Source organism: Mauremys mutica, chromosome 16 (genome assembly GCF_020497125.1).
Source record: "Mauremys mutica isolate MM-2020 ecotype Southern chromosome 16, ASM2049712v1, whole genome shotgun sequence".
Classification (NCBI taxonomy): domain Eukaryota; kingdom Metazoa; phylum Chordata; order Testudines; family Geoemydidae; genus Mauremys; species Mauremys mutica.
Genome location: NC_059087.1, coordinates 411,875 through 425,701, shown reverse-complemented (window position 1 = coordinate 425,701; position 13,827 = coordinate 411,875). Strand labels below are relative to the sequence as shown.

Below are 13,827 nucleotides of genomic sequence, written 5' to 3'. Positions count from 1 at the left end.
TCACTTTGTTTCTATAGATATTATCACTGCTATAGCAGCAGCTAACTCTTTTTTTTTTTTTTTTTTTTTTTAAGGTTTAGATGCCTTAGTATCTATGATTCACACTGTGGTTTATAGATCTCTGTAAGATGCCACCAGTGGTGCAAACACATTAAAAACTCTGTGCAGCAGGGAGGCAACCAGGAATTAAGAATCATAGACTATCAGGGTTGGAAGGGACCTCAGGAGGTCATCTAGTCCAACCCCCTGCTCAAAGCAGGACCAATCCCCAACTAAATCATCCCAGCCAGGACTTCATCAAGCCTGACCTTAAAAACCTCTAAGGAAGGAGATTCCACAACCTGCCTAGGTAACCCATTCCAGTGCTTCACCACCCTCCTAGTGAGAGAGTTTTTCTTAATAGCCAACCTAAACTTCTCCCACTGCAACTTGAGACCATTACTCCTTGTTCTGTCATCTGGTACCACCGAGAACAGTTAGATCCATCCTCTTTGGTAGTTGAAAGCAGCTATCAAATCCCCCCTCATTCTTCTCTTCTGCACACTAAACAATCCCAGTTCCCTCAGCCTCTCCTCATAAGTCATGTGCTCTAGCCCCCTAATAACTTTTGTTGCCCTCCGCTGGACTTTTTTTTTTCTCCCAATTTTTCCACATCCTTCTTGTAGTCTGGGGCCCAAAAATGGACACACGACTCCAGCTGAGGCCTCACCAATGCCTAATAGAGGGGAATGATCATGTCCCTCGATCTGCTGGCAATGCCCCTACTTATACAGCCCAAAATGCTGTTAGCCTTCTTGGCAACAAGGGCACACTGTTGACTCATATCCAGCGTCTCGTCACTGTAATCCCTAGGTCCTTTTCTGCAGAACTGTTGCCTAGCCATTCAGTCTCTAGTCTGTAGCAGTGAATGGGATTCTTCCGTCCTAGGTGCAGGACTCTGCACTTGTCCTTGTTGAACCTCATCAGATTTCTTTGGGCCCAATCCTCTAATTTGTCTAGGTCCTGCTGTATACTATCCCTATCATCCAGCGTATCTACCACTCCTTGTAGTTTAATGTCATCTGCAAACTTGCTGAGAGTGCGGTCCACGCCATCCTCCAGATCATTAATGAAGACATTGAACAAAACCGGCCGCAGGACCAACCCTTGGGGCACTCCGCTTGATACCGGCTGCCAGCTAGACCTGGAGCCATTGATCACTACCTGTTGAGCTCGATCTAGCCAGCTTTCTATCCACTTTATAGTCCAACTTTCTCACTAGGAGGGTTTTAACCTTAATGATACTTTTTTTTTTTTCCAGTCCATACTGTACTTTAGCAAAGCTTTTGATACGGTCTCCCACAGTATTCTTGCTGGCAAGTTAAAGGAATAACATGTCCACCGCTTTCCCCTCATCCACAGAGCCAGTTGCATTAGCCCTGCTGCATAGGAGGGTAAAATTTGGGGAAACACTCCCTTTCATCCCTCCAGTGTCTGCAGCTTTGGCTGATGGAACGTCAATAGTCTTCCATGCAGATTCCTCTGGATCCCTGCTACATGAAAGCACTGACTGCTGCATTCATCTTCTGGTAAACTGTTTTCTTTCTTCTGTGTAATTCCCCCTTTCCCATCCCCCACCTCTGCCAAAAAAAAAATGTGTAGGGACTTTGTCACTCCCAGACATATTCTAGTTCTGGGCTTCAGAAGTTCTAATGTCTTCTACTGAAAATATCTCCTAGCTGTATAAACATGTTTACGAGGAGTTCATATTACATGCCCTATTCAGAATAAATTCAACATGCTGTTGTTCCTATAAGTATGTAGCATTTGGGATGTTAGGTTTCTTGATCTCAGTTCGGAGTCAGAATCTGCCCCTTCCAATACCCATGATTTTTGTTTAGTATGGTAACAGTTTCGTCTTGGAGCTGTAGTTAACTTGTCAGTATGCTTCCCATTTACATATAAGGGTATGGCTACACTTACGGTTTGCAGCGCTGGTAGTTTGCAGCGCTGGTCATCCAGCTGTGCAGGGCCAGCGCTGCAGTGTGGCCACACTGACAGCTACCAGCGCTGCAGTGTGGCCACATTGGCAGCATTTCCAGCGCTGTACTGAGAGGTGCATTGTGGGCAGCTATCCCACAGAGCACCTCATCCCGTTTTGGCGCCGTTTTGGCGCTGAGTATTGTGGGAAGGGGAAGGAAGTGTGTGGGTCATTCCGCTTCCTGTTCCAACGCCCCGTGGTGCATCGCTTCACTTCCCAGCAGTCACAGTTTCGCCGTCCACGTTTCTTGCCATTGTGAGTTCAGCACGCTGTGAAATGGAGCCTGAGCTGCTGAGGAATTTGCTGCTGACTGTCGCCAGCACATCACGTTTGGCAGTTGAGCTATTCCTCCTTCAGCTCCAAAGTGACAGTGAGGAGTCCGATGATGATATGGATTTGCCTAAAGCGGGTGACATGAAATTGCTTGTGGCGGTAACGGAAATGCTCAGCACCGTGGAACGCCGCTTTTGGGCTCGTGAGACAAGCAGTGAGTGGTGGGATCACATTGTCATGGAAGTCTGGGATGACGAGCAGTGGCTGCAGAACTTTCGTATGAGAAAAGCCACTTTCATGGGACTGTGTGCTGAGCTCGCCCCCACCCTGCGGCGCAAGGACACAAGATTGAGAGCTGCCCTGACGGTGGAAAAGCGGGTGGCTATTGCAATCTGGAAGCTGGCAACTCCAGACAGCTACCGGTCGGTCGGGAACCAGTTTGGGGTGGGAAAGTCGACCGTTGGAATCGTGTTGATGCAAGTTTGCAGGGCCATTAATCGCATCCTGCTAAGGAGAACCGTGACTGTGGGGAACGTGCAGGACATTGTGGATGGCTTTTCAGAAATGGGTTTCCCTAACTGTGGAGGGGCAATAGATGGGACGCATATTCCTATTCTGGCACCACCCCACCTAGCCTATGAGTACATTAATCGCAAGGGGTATTTCTCTATGGTTCTCTAGGCACTTGTGGATCACCGTGGGCGTTTCATTGATATTTACACAGGCTGGCCTGGAAAAGTGCATGATGCACGCATCTTTCGGAACAGTGGCCTGTTCAGGAAGATGCAGGAAGGTACATTTTTCCCAGACCGAAAGATCACAGTAAGGGACGTTGAAATGCCCATTGTGATCCTTGGGGACCCCGCTTACCCATTAATGCCTTGGCTCATGAAACCATATACAGGGAAGCTGAACAGGAGCCAGGACCGTTTCAACTACAGGCTGAGCCGATGCCGAATGACTGTGGAGTGTGCTTTTGGCCGTTTAAAGGGGCGCTGGCGGGCGCTTTATGGGAAGCTAGACTTGGGGGAAAGCAGCATCCCTGCGGTTATATCCGCGTGCTGTACCCTCCATAATATTTGTGAAGGGAAGGGTGAAACATTCAGCCAGGCATGGACCAACGAGGTGCAAGTCCTGGAGGCTGAATTTGCACAGCCAGACAGCAGGGCTACTAGAGACGCCCACCACAGGGCAACAAGGATTAGGGATGCCTTGAGGGAGAAATTTGAGGCTGAAAGCCAACAGTAATGTTTTTTTGCCTTGACCAGGAGTGACGTGCACTGGTTACAGTGCTTTTAAGTGCCTGTGTTTTCCTTGATGTTTGTTACCTGTGTTTTCATTGGGGTTTGTTATCTTTCACTTTATGCAATAATAAAAACTGATTCATAATCAAAGAAATCATTTATTTTAAAAAAAAGGAAGTACACGGGCAGGGGGGTTGGTTGTTGAACTGTACATTCATAGTTTTGCATATGTACTGCCAGGAGTGCTGTGCACCTCAGGATTGTACTGTTGCATGGTGATGGGGGTTGAGTGCAGAGGGTAAGGGTCGTAGTTCTCTGGGCTCATAGGTGACCGTACAGGTGTCGGGGGCAGCTGTTGATGGTGTAGGTAAGAACCTGGATGCTGGGGAACGGGACTTGGAGCTGACATTGGTGCATAGGGGAAAGAGGTTTGGGAGGGTGGGGGTTTGGCACGGTAGTGCTCTGCCTGCATTGCTACCATTGACTGCATACAGTCTGTTTGGCGCGCAATGAGGTTTATAAGCTGCCTCGTGGTTTTCTTCAGCGTCAACGCCTTTCTCCTGCTTTCTGTTTGCCTCCAGTGATGCATCTTTTCTCTCCATTCCTGCACATTTTTATTCTCTGTTGCACACTGGTTCATAACTGCCTTCACCAATTCTTCTTTGCTTTTGTTAGGTTTTCTCCTCAGGTTTTGAAGCTTTCTTTCAGTCACTGATAAGACCGGGCCAGGACTACTCAAGGTCACTGTAAAAATACAGCAAATGATACATTTTAAGAGAGCTTCCATTGTGTATAATCTGAAGTTATTTTAAAGTCTCACAAGCATTCCTCACACATTTCAGCAACTGCTAGAGAATTCACAGCCTCCTAGAAATGGTAATGGTAATTAACCCTGGGGTTTCCTTCCGCGGTCTGCTCGAGCAGGGTGCTTCCTGCTTCATGGCTAGGCTGCTTGTTTTGGGGCTTTGTTAAACGCAGCAGTGCCATGTCCCTCAGGAATTAACCCTGGGGTTTCCTTCCGCGGTCTGCTCGAGCAGGGTGCTTCCTGCTTCATGGCTAGGCTGCTTGTTTTGGGGCTTTGTTAAACGCAGCAGTGCCATGTCCCTCAGGAATTAACCCTGGGGTTTCCTTCCGCGGTCTGCTCGAGCAGGGTGCTTCCTGCTTCATGGCTAGGCTGCCTGTTTTGGGGCTTTGTTAACCCTGGGGTTCCTGCCTTCCGCGCTATGCAGTTGGGGAAACCAGCACTGAAACACTCCCTCCATTTCCCACAGGAGTTAATACTTGAAGATATCTCCCTTCTGCGGGTTACCAAAGAAGCAAGGGAGGGTCTCCTACAACAATGCGGATTCCGCCCTGGCCCATATGCGGCTTGCCTCTGTGCAAGCATGGTTCCCCCTCCCCTCCTGGAACAGTGGCGTGGACGTGTTAGCCTGAATGGGACAGGGACCACAATGGCTCTCCCTTTAAACTTGGTCACGCGAATTGCCTATGCTCTTGCAGAAACTTTTGAAGAGATTACAGAGGCAGATTACTGCGACATGATAGACCACATCAATGGGATATTCCATGTCTAGGCATGCAGGCATCCAGCCATACCATCCCCCCTCCTCTCCCAAAACCTTTTGCATTGCAATAAAAGCTGCTTACCTGGGACCTGCTCCTGTGATTCTTCTGCACCAAGTTCCAGGGGCTGCGACTGGCTAGCTTTCTCCTGGCTTGAGAAGAGCTCCTGACTGCATGCCTCCTCCGGGGTGTCTTCCCCCACCACAGTAGCCTCACTGTCTGCCTCCCCCTCCCCCTCCTCTACCGGCTCTGAACTGTCCATCGTGGTCCTTGGATTTACAGAGGGGTCACCCCCATAAATCGCATCCAGCTCCTTGTAAAACCGGCAGGTCGTGGGGGCACTGCCGGATCTGCGGTTTCCCTCGCGTGCTTTGCAATAGGCACTCCGCAGCTCCTTTACTTTTACCCTGCACTGCACCGCGTCACGCTCATGGCCCCTTTCCAGCATGGCTCTCGATACCTGGGCAAAGGTATCATAATTCTTACGGCTAGAGCGCAGCTGTGCCTGCACAGATTCCTCCCCCCAAACACTGAGGTCCATCAGCTCGCCATTGCTCCATGCTGGGGCTCGTTTGCCACGTGGAGGCATGGTCACCTGTAAAGATGCACTGATTGCATTCCATACCTGGCTGAGCAAACAGGAAGGGGATTTTTAAAATTCCCGGGGCATTTAAAGGGCGGGTCACCTGAGGCCAGGGAAGTAGTCTGACCTGATGAGCAGAGTGGCTGAACAGGCATTCTGGGATACATCCTTATACCCTGGAGGCCAATCACAGCGCTGGTGTGTGGCCACACTTGATGACCAGCACTGCAGCACCAGCGCTGGAATCCTTATTCCCCATGCCGAGAGGGGTGTACGGCCAGCGCTGCAGCCAGGGAGTTGCAGCGCTGGAAGTGCCTTGCAGGTGTGGCCACTTACTAATTGCAGCGCTGGTGGAGGCTTTCCAGCGCTGCAAATCGCCAGTGTAGCCATACCCTAAGAACTGAGAATCTTTCACCACAGCTTGTACCTTGCTGATACCAAATTCTCTTTCATATTGAAAAATGTCCTGAGACTCCTTTCTAGATTCAAGCAACAAAGAGTCCTGTGGCACCTTATAGACTAACAGATGTATTGGAGCATGAGCTTTCGTGGGTGAATACCCACTTCGTCAGATGCATGTAATGGAAATTTCCAGAGGCAGGTATAAATATGCAGGCCAGAATCAGTCTGGAGATAACGAGGTTAGTTTAATGAGGCCCTCTTCTAGCAGTTGAGGTGTGAACACCAAGGGAGGAGAAACTGCCTTTGTAGTTGACGAGCCATTCACAGTTTTTGTTTAATCCAGAGCTGATGGTGTCAAATTTTGCAAGTGAACTGAAGCTCAGCAGTTTCTCTTTGAAGTCTGGTCCTGAACCATCAGCTCAGGATTAAACAAAGACTGTGATAAGGGATTTACCTCTTTCTTCTCCTCCTCCCATTATAAATGTTTTTGTTAGGGAGACACTCCTTTACTTTTCAGAAGATGAGAATCTTCACTATCCCACTAAAAGTCTGTTCTATGCTGAAAAATTTGGTGCTTTAGCTCCTGAGTGGCTGCTCTGTCACACCTATAACACATCTCCTGCACTAGGGCTCCCAGCAGTGCATAGATGTTCCAGCTACTGTTTGGGGTAGACTTGCTTTGAACTGGCTAACTGACAGGTCTTAAAATGTAACTTGTGAACTGGGGATCGTCACTGAATGGGTGCATTTCTAGTGGTGTCCTGCAAGGATCAGATCATGGCCCTACACTATTCTTCCAAGTCATTGGTAGTGTCAAATAGCTATAGTGTTTGTTTTGCTGTACAGGAAGAGGGTGTAACTATAGCACTATATTCACTCACAAAAAAACTTTTGTTAATGCAGAGTTAAGGTAGTCAGTGGTATTTTGTGCCCTTCTAGAACATTAAGTTCAGCAAAACACAGACTTCTAAAAACTAGGAAATACAGAGTTACAGTACACACCCATGCAACCTTAACTCTGCCCTGTTGGAGTTGGCTGGAGCCTCTGGGGATTATCTGCATGCACTCCAATTACAATTAATATATTATATGTAGCTGTATGAATAGTGGAGGGATTAGTTGGAGCAGCTTGTCAGAGCTGTGATTTTGTGATATGAGGTGATCTCAGGGGCTGTGCCTCTCGCTAGAAGTGTGTGTGAGCCCCTGTCCCTGACTCCCATGTGTGTGATCAAAGGAAAGAGATGCATAGAGTTATTGGGCTGGAAGGGGCCTTGAAGTCCTTAAATCCAGCCCCGTGCACTCAGGCAGGACCAGATAAACCTAGACCATCCCTGACATGTTTGTCCAACTTGTTCTTAAAAACTTAGTGATGGGGATTCCACAACCTCCCTTGTAAGCGTGTTCCAGAGCTTAACTGTCTTTATAGTTTAGATATTAGGAAAAACTTTCTAAATCTTCCTTGCTGCAGATGAAGCCTATTACTGCTTGTCCTAGTGTGGTGGATGTGGAGAATAATAGATCACCATTTTCTTTATAACAGCCACTAACATATGTGAGGTACTTAGCCGAGACTTTCAGGGATGTGGTAGAATGGTCCCACACCCAGTCTGACAGCCTCCGTGCTGCTAAGGAGGATGAAAGTCTCGGGGAAGAATAATATCAAGCTGGAGTAGAGGGAAACAATCCTATAGTTGGGATCCGCCCTCCAGATGATGTCATGATATCCTCTCAGACTGACGTGGGAACCCATTGTTAGGAAGAGCCAGGTAATAGTGATGGGGATTTGATTATTAGACTATAGATAGTTGGGTTTGTGATGACTGGGAGAACCATGTGGTAAAATTTGCCTGCAGGGTGTGAAAGTTGCAGATCTCACAAGACATCAAGACAAGCTTATGTGCTGGGGAGGAGTTCAAGTACATGCCATGCAACCTTAACTCTGCCCTCTTTGGGTGACCCCCCCAATACACACATTTGCACCTGCCTTTGCATTACAGGAGCTATCTCTTTCAGATGACCTGGGACCGTCATCTTGTGTATTATCTGACCTGTGTTAACTGCCGGGATTTTATTTTTATGATCCTGGTTTACACTGTCTAGCTGGGTCTCTTTTCAAATTAGGTAATTAATTGTTTGGGGCAGAGACAGTATCTCGGTACCATACCTAGTACAATGGGCCCCGATCCTAGCCGAGGGGTTTGGGCACTATTGCAATGATAGTCTTTTTGTTTGTTTTTTTGGTCTGGGAGTATTTTTCTGTATGTTTGTCAATGCAAATGCTCTGGGTTACTGTTGCTGTGCCCCATGGGTATATTCATTCTTCATTGCCCTTCCTCAAGGAGAGGACTGTGCTGGGCTGCTCCCTGTTTGAGGAAAACTCTAGACTGGAATAACATTTTAAGATCAAAGTAATTTCTGATTTGTCTGACACTATCAATCTTCATTTGGAGTGTTTTCCTGCTTTTGGCTTCCTAACTGTTTTGCACCACTGGTTTCTAGTCCATCTGTTACTGGCAAATCTGAGCTCTGTCAAATCACAATTGAGATCAGAAGTGTAAGGACTCCAATAAAAATATTTAGCACTAAAACAGCATTTTCATCTTCAAAGGGGCTTCATAAGTATTAACTCCACCACCAACCACCACACCACCCCTTAGGAAGAATAGTGGTGGTCTCTTGTTTTGCAGAGATAGAAAGTGAGTCAGAGTGGTTGGGTGACTGACCCAGGCTGCAGAGGAGTCCAGATGGGAATTTCTAGCACATCACACAGTGGGTTCCTGATTCTGATGCAGGTCTTTGGGGGCTACTGTACTGCAAATATTAAATCCTAGTCAGAGCTCAGCACCAGGTTACGATGTTGCCCCCCACAAAACCATACTCTTAGGTTCTCTGATATAGTTATGCAGAGGCTGCCACTGCATTGAAATGGAGAGGACTTTCCACTAGTGTACTCAAGCACTCAGTGATTGGCTGCCTCCTCCTTTCAGTCTAGTTGGTGGTGTCTGTTCCAGTCTCAAGATCAGGAGCCTAACTCTAGATGCCTTTTAAAAGATGCTTAGTGACCTTTACCTTCTATCTTTAAAGGAAGAGACTGGTCCCTTAATGTATAATGGGACGTATATCAGCAATTTGAAGTGATGGGACATCAATGAATTATGGAACTTCTCTCACTTTTTCTGACATGCCACTGTCTGAACAGCAAGCAGATATTTCTCTGTTTAGTGTGTTTTTGACTGATAAATATACTATGCTCTGTATTTAGGCCACCAGTAGAATATTTTGTTACTTCCATCATAATGAACACTGTCTTGTTTTCATGTTAATGTTTTGGTTAACGCCTTTACCAACTTCTCATCTCCCCTTGTTCTGTTTCAGATGCATCCACTGGGACTGTGTAATAGCAATGATGAAGAGGATTTGTATGAATATGGCTGGGTAGGAGTGGTGAAACTGGAACAGCCTGAGTTGGAGCCTAAACCATGCCTCACTGTTCTGGGCAAGGTAAGAGGGAAAATGACCACCAATATTTTGGATAAATGGAGCTTGCAACGCTGTTTCTAGAAGGGGATAGTCCCCTCTTGTGACAAATGAGAAAAACTGGAGGAAACTTTGTTCCCCAAACAGATCCTTTCTAAGGTTTCCCATGGGATATGGCACTTGTACCAAGCTTGAAAAAGGGCATCTAAGGTATGAAAAATGGCTGGGGGAGAGGAAAGATTTGGGCAAAGTAGGCCATTTAGCTCAAGGAGGAGTTTCAGCAAAGTATTGTGCTCTGCTGGTGGTGGTCTCATTGTGGTTATGCGGGGGGTGCATAAACTGGGGCAGAATGGGGAGATTCATGGATTCCAAGGTCAGAAGGGACTATTGTGATCACTTAGTCTGACCTGCTGTATAACACAGGTCATAAAACTTTCCCAAAATTCCTGGAGCAGATCTTTAGAAAAAATATCCCCTCTTATTTCAAAAATTGTCAGTTTTGGAGAATCCACCATGACCCTTGGTAAATTGTTCCAATGGTTAATTACTCTCACTGTTGTCAATGTATGCCTTATTTCCAGTCTGAATTTGTCTAGCTTCAACTTCCAGCCATTGGATCACGTTAGAGCTTTCTCGGCTAGACTGAAGAGCTTATTAAATATTTCTTCCCCATGTAGGATCTTACAGACTGTAATCAAGTCACCACTTACCCTTCTCTTTGTTAAACTAAATATATTGAGCTCTTTTTTGAGAGTTTTGTGAAGACATAAGGCATGGAAAAATTTAGCAGATATGTACTATCTGGGGGTTAATATGAAAGAGGGAGGGAGGGACCAGAAAAGACCTGGGGCAATGTCCTGGTGAAAAGTCCAGCACTCTACTGCTAGGGAGTGGGTAGGGTACTGGGAGGTTTATGTCCCTGAGCAGGGCCCAGGGACTGTCTCTTGTACCAGTCTTTTGCTACTAGCTGCTTTCCCAGCCTCCTCTGGCAGATGGAAAGTGGGGGAACCCTTTCCTCTTCCTCCTTCCCCCCCCCCCCCAAGACCAGGGCCTCTGGATTATTTGGGTTGTGGAGGGAAGATATCTTTGACTTTCACCAGAGGTAGAGAGTTTCTTTGCTGCTTCTCCACCCTCCTGGCTACTAGAAAAGCAGGAGGGTCTTTTGCTATTCTATCCATCCCCAATCTCTGTTTCCGTGAGGGTGTCTGAGCTATTGTACCCTGCACCATTTACTTTTTGTGAGTTCTCCTCTCCAGAGGATAGATAGCTACAGTGACTCAGCTGTAGCTCAGGGCTGTAGCAATCCAGCAGCAGCAGTACTATAGAACCGACTAGATTCTTGGCAGTTTCACTACAGACCAGGATTCTGAACAGGAGTCATAAAATTTACCCATCCTGTTAACTTCATGTTGGCACTGGGCAAGGCTCTGAGCAGCAGCTGGGGCACTAGAATTACTCTGACGGTAACTTTAGACTAGAGCAGGGGTCCCCAAGCCCCGGTCCGCGGCCTCTTAGGAACCGGGCCGCGAACAGACCCAGTGGAGCTTCCGCAGGCGTGCCTGCGGGAGGTCTACCCGAGCCGCGGGACGAGCACTCCCTCCGCAGTCGTGCCTGCGGGAGGTCCACTGCTCCCGGGGCTCCGGTGGACCTCCCGCAGGCACGCCTGCGGAAGCTCCACTGGAGCCGGTGGACCTCCCGCTGGCATGACTGCGGAGGGTCCGGCAAATGCCGCCCTGGGGGGCAGGACGAAACAGGTCCCTGGTGCTAAAAAGGTTGGGGACCGCTGGACTAGAAGACTCCAAACTCCGTGTCCTCAGTTCTGCTATCCTGGTTCAGTGTCCAGCTCTCTTGATCTTCTAGCCAAAGTCCTGCTTGACCATTTATACTCTAGGATTAGTGTTTTTCAAAGACTAATGTTTAAACAAGAGATGACATTATAGATGCAGTTGGAAGTGACACCTAATTGAGGTTGCTTAATGCTTTCCATTATAAGACCTTGTTTTACAGCACTGGCTGTCTTGAGACTAAATGTTTTTTAAAAGTTTCAGCAAAAACTGTTTAGCATTTCCAAGAACAAGGTTGGGGGGGGGGGGGAAAGCTTAGCCCATTTAAAAAAAGTTCTTGCAATCTTTTCATTGAGAACTTCTAGTGCTTCCATGAACTGGATCAAGGACTCAAAATGTGATCTGTGGAGGGTGCCATGGTGTCAGAGAGATGCCTTTGTCATCCCTGTGAAGATACAACCAAATTTAGCTGTGTTTATATGCTTCTGAAAATCACCATTTCTACATGATCTGTAGAGATTTGTTAGGGATTGGGAGCAAAGTTCTCTGAACATTCTGTCTGCACTGAGCATGCTCCAGTCCGGGATTGTAGATTTTTTTTTTTTTTTTTTTTTTTTTTTTTTTTTTTAGTGCAAAAGTTTATTTTTAAAAAGGGGGGTTTTTTAAATGGGGGGCAGGGGGAGAGACGGGGGCAGCTCTTTGGGGAGCAGGAGGCCAAGGGGGCGCCGGCCCCCCCCGCCAGCCCCCAGCGCTCCCCATGGAGCCAGTGATGGGTCCGATTCTCCTCCCTCCCCCCCCCTCCCCTCCCCCCCCGATGTTGAGCAGGACTTTCCTTGCATTGATTCTTCCAGCAGTGCTGGGATCATGTGGTGCAAGACACCAGAAGTAAGAACAGAGACTTAACTTTTTTGTGCTCTCAGTGCTCCCTCTGCAGGTGCCCAGGCAGCATGGAGGAGAAAGGGAAAGCATCCTGACTCAAATGCAGAGTGTTTGAGGAGTAGGTTTGGTTGGGGACAGTCTCTGAGGGATGGGAGCACAAGGGGCTGTAACCCCTAGAGAATGCTCTTTTCCAGAACTTGAAACTAAAACCAGCATTTCAGAGTCCCCAACATTCCTCTGCTGTCTAGCAAATAGCTGTGAAAATTACTAGCAAAGTGTGAATCTCATCCCCCTCTGGTGTCAGGGCCTCATAGAGGATAACAGCCTTCTACTGGTACCTGTCATCGTTGGCTCATGATATGGATTAAAAGGATTTTGATTTTTGTTTTTTTATATAAATTTAGGAAGTTGTATACAATTAAACTATATTAAGGTTGAAAAGTCAAGCACTCAAACTTTTAAGTATCAGAGGGGGTAGTTGTGTTAGTCTGGATCTGTAAAAAGCAAAATGAGTCCTGTGGCACCTTTAAAGACTAACAGATGTATTGGACCATAAGCTTTCGTGGGTGAATATCCACTTTGTCAGACGCATGTGGTGGACATTTCCAGAGGCAGGTATAAATATGCAGGCAAGAATCAGTCTGGAGATACCGAGGTTAGTTCAATCAGGGAGGGGGAGGCCCTCTTCTAGCAGTTGAGGTGTGAACACCTAGCCAACTACAAAAGCAGTTTCTCCTCCCTTGGTGTTCACACCTCAACTGTTAGAGAGCCTCACTCTCCCTGATTCAACGAACCTTGTTATCTCCAGACTGATTCTGGCCTGCATATTTATACCTGCCTCTGAAAATTTCCATTACATGCATCTGACGAAGTGGGTATTCACCCACGAAAGCTCATGCTCCAATACATCTGTTAGTCTTTAAAGGTGCCACAGGCCTCATTCAAACTTTTAAAAATGCCAATATTAAGGTTGCCTGTGCAACCTTAATTCAGCTCCTTGTATGTATAAACTGTGATTGTGATCATGTGATTAAAAACTCTTTTTGCTACAGCACCCCTCCCTCACTCAGTTTATAGGGTAGATGGTGCTCTGGAAACGAATCTTGGGTTGTGTAGTGGATGAGGTTATAGGTTATAGAACCCCCGCCTCATTTGCTGAAGAATTGAAAGGTGTATTGGGAAGGAGATGGTATTGTAGAAAGAGGAAAAGATGATCTTGTGGCTGAGTTAATTTAATGCCACCCTTGAACACTGAATTCTATCCATATCTGTGCCACAGAGTTCCTATGTGATGCTTAGCAAGTTATTTAAACCAAACTTTTCACAGCTGGCCTCATTTTCTGGGTGTCTGATTTGAGATAACTGAGGTCTGATTTCTGGAAGTGCTGAGTGCTCATAACTACAACTGTGCTTTGACTATATAAAGTACAAGTAAAAAATCTGGCCCCATAGGCATCTTAAGTTGGGAACCCAAATAAGAGACATTTTAGGCAATTTTGGCTTTAATCTATGTGCCTCCATTCCTTATCTGCAAATTGGGAATAATATCTTACCTTACAGGAGTGTTGAGAAGAGATATTAATTGTTTGTGAAGACACTGTG

General features: G+C 46.9%; 1 protein-coding gene across 1 annotated transcript in view; it reads left to right on the top strand.

Moving 5' to 3' along the window:
• The window catches only part of ZNRF3 (zinc and ring finger 3), a 73,978-nt gene that overhangs the window by 1,344 nt on the left and 58,807 nt on the right, over positions 1-13,827 (top strand). The window contains exon 2 of the mRNA XM_044989499.1: positions 9,461-9,586. Within this exon, the coding sequence (XP_044845434.1) occupies positions 9,461-9,586 (126 nt within the window). The remainder of the gene's footprint in view (positions 1-9,460; positions 9,587-13,827) is intronic.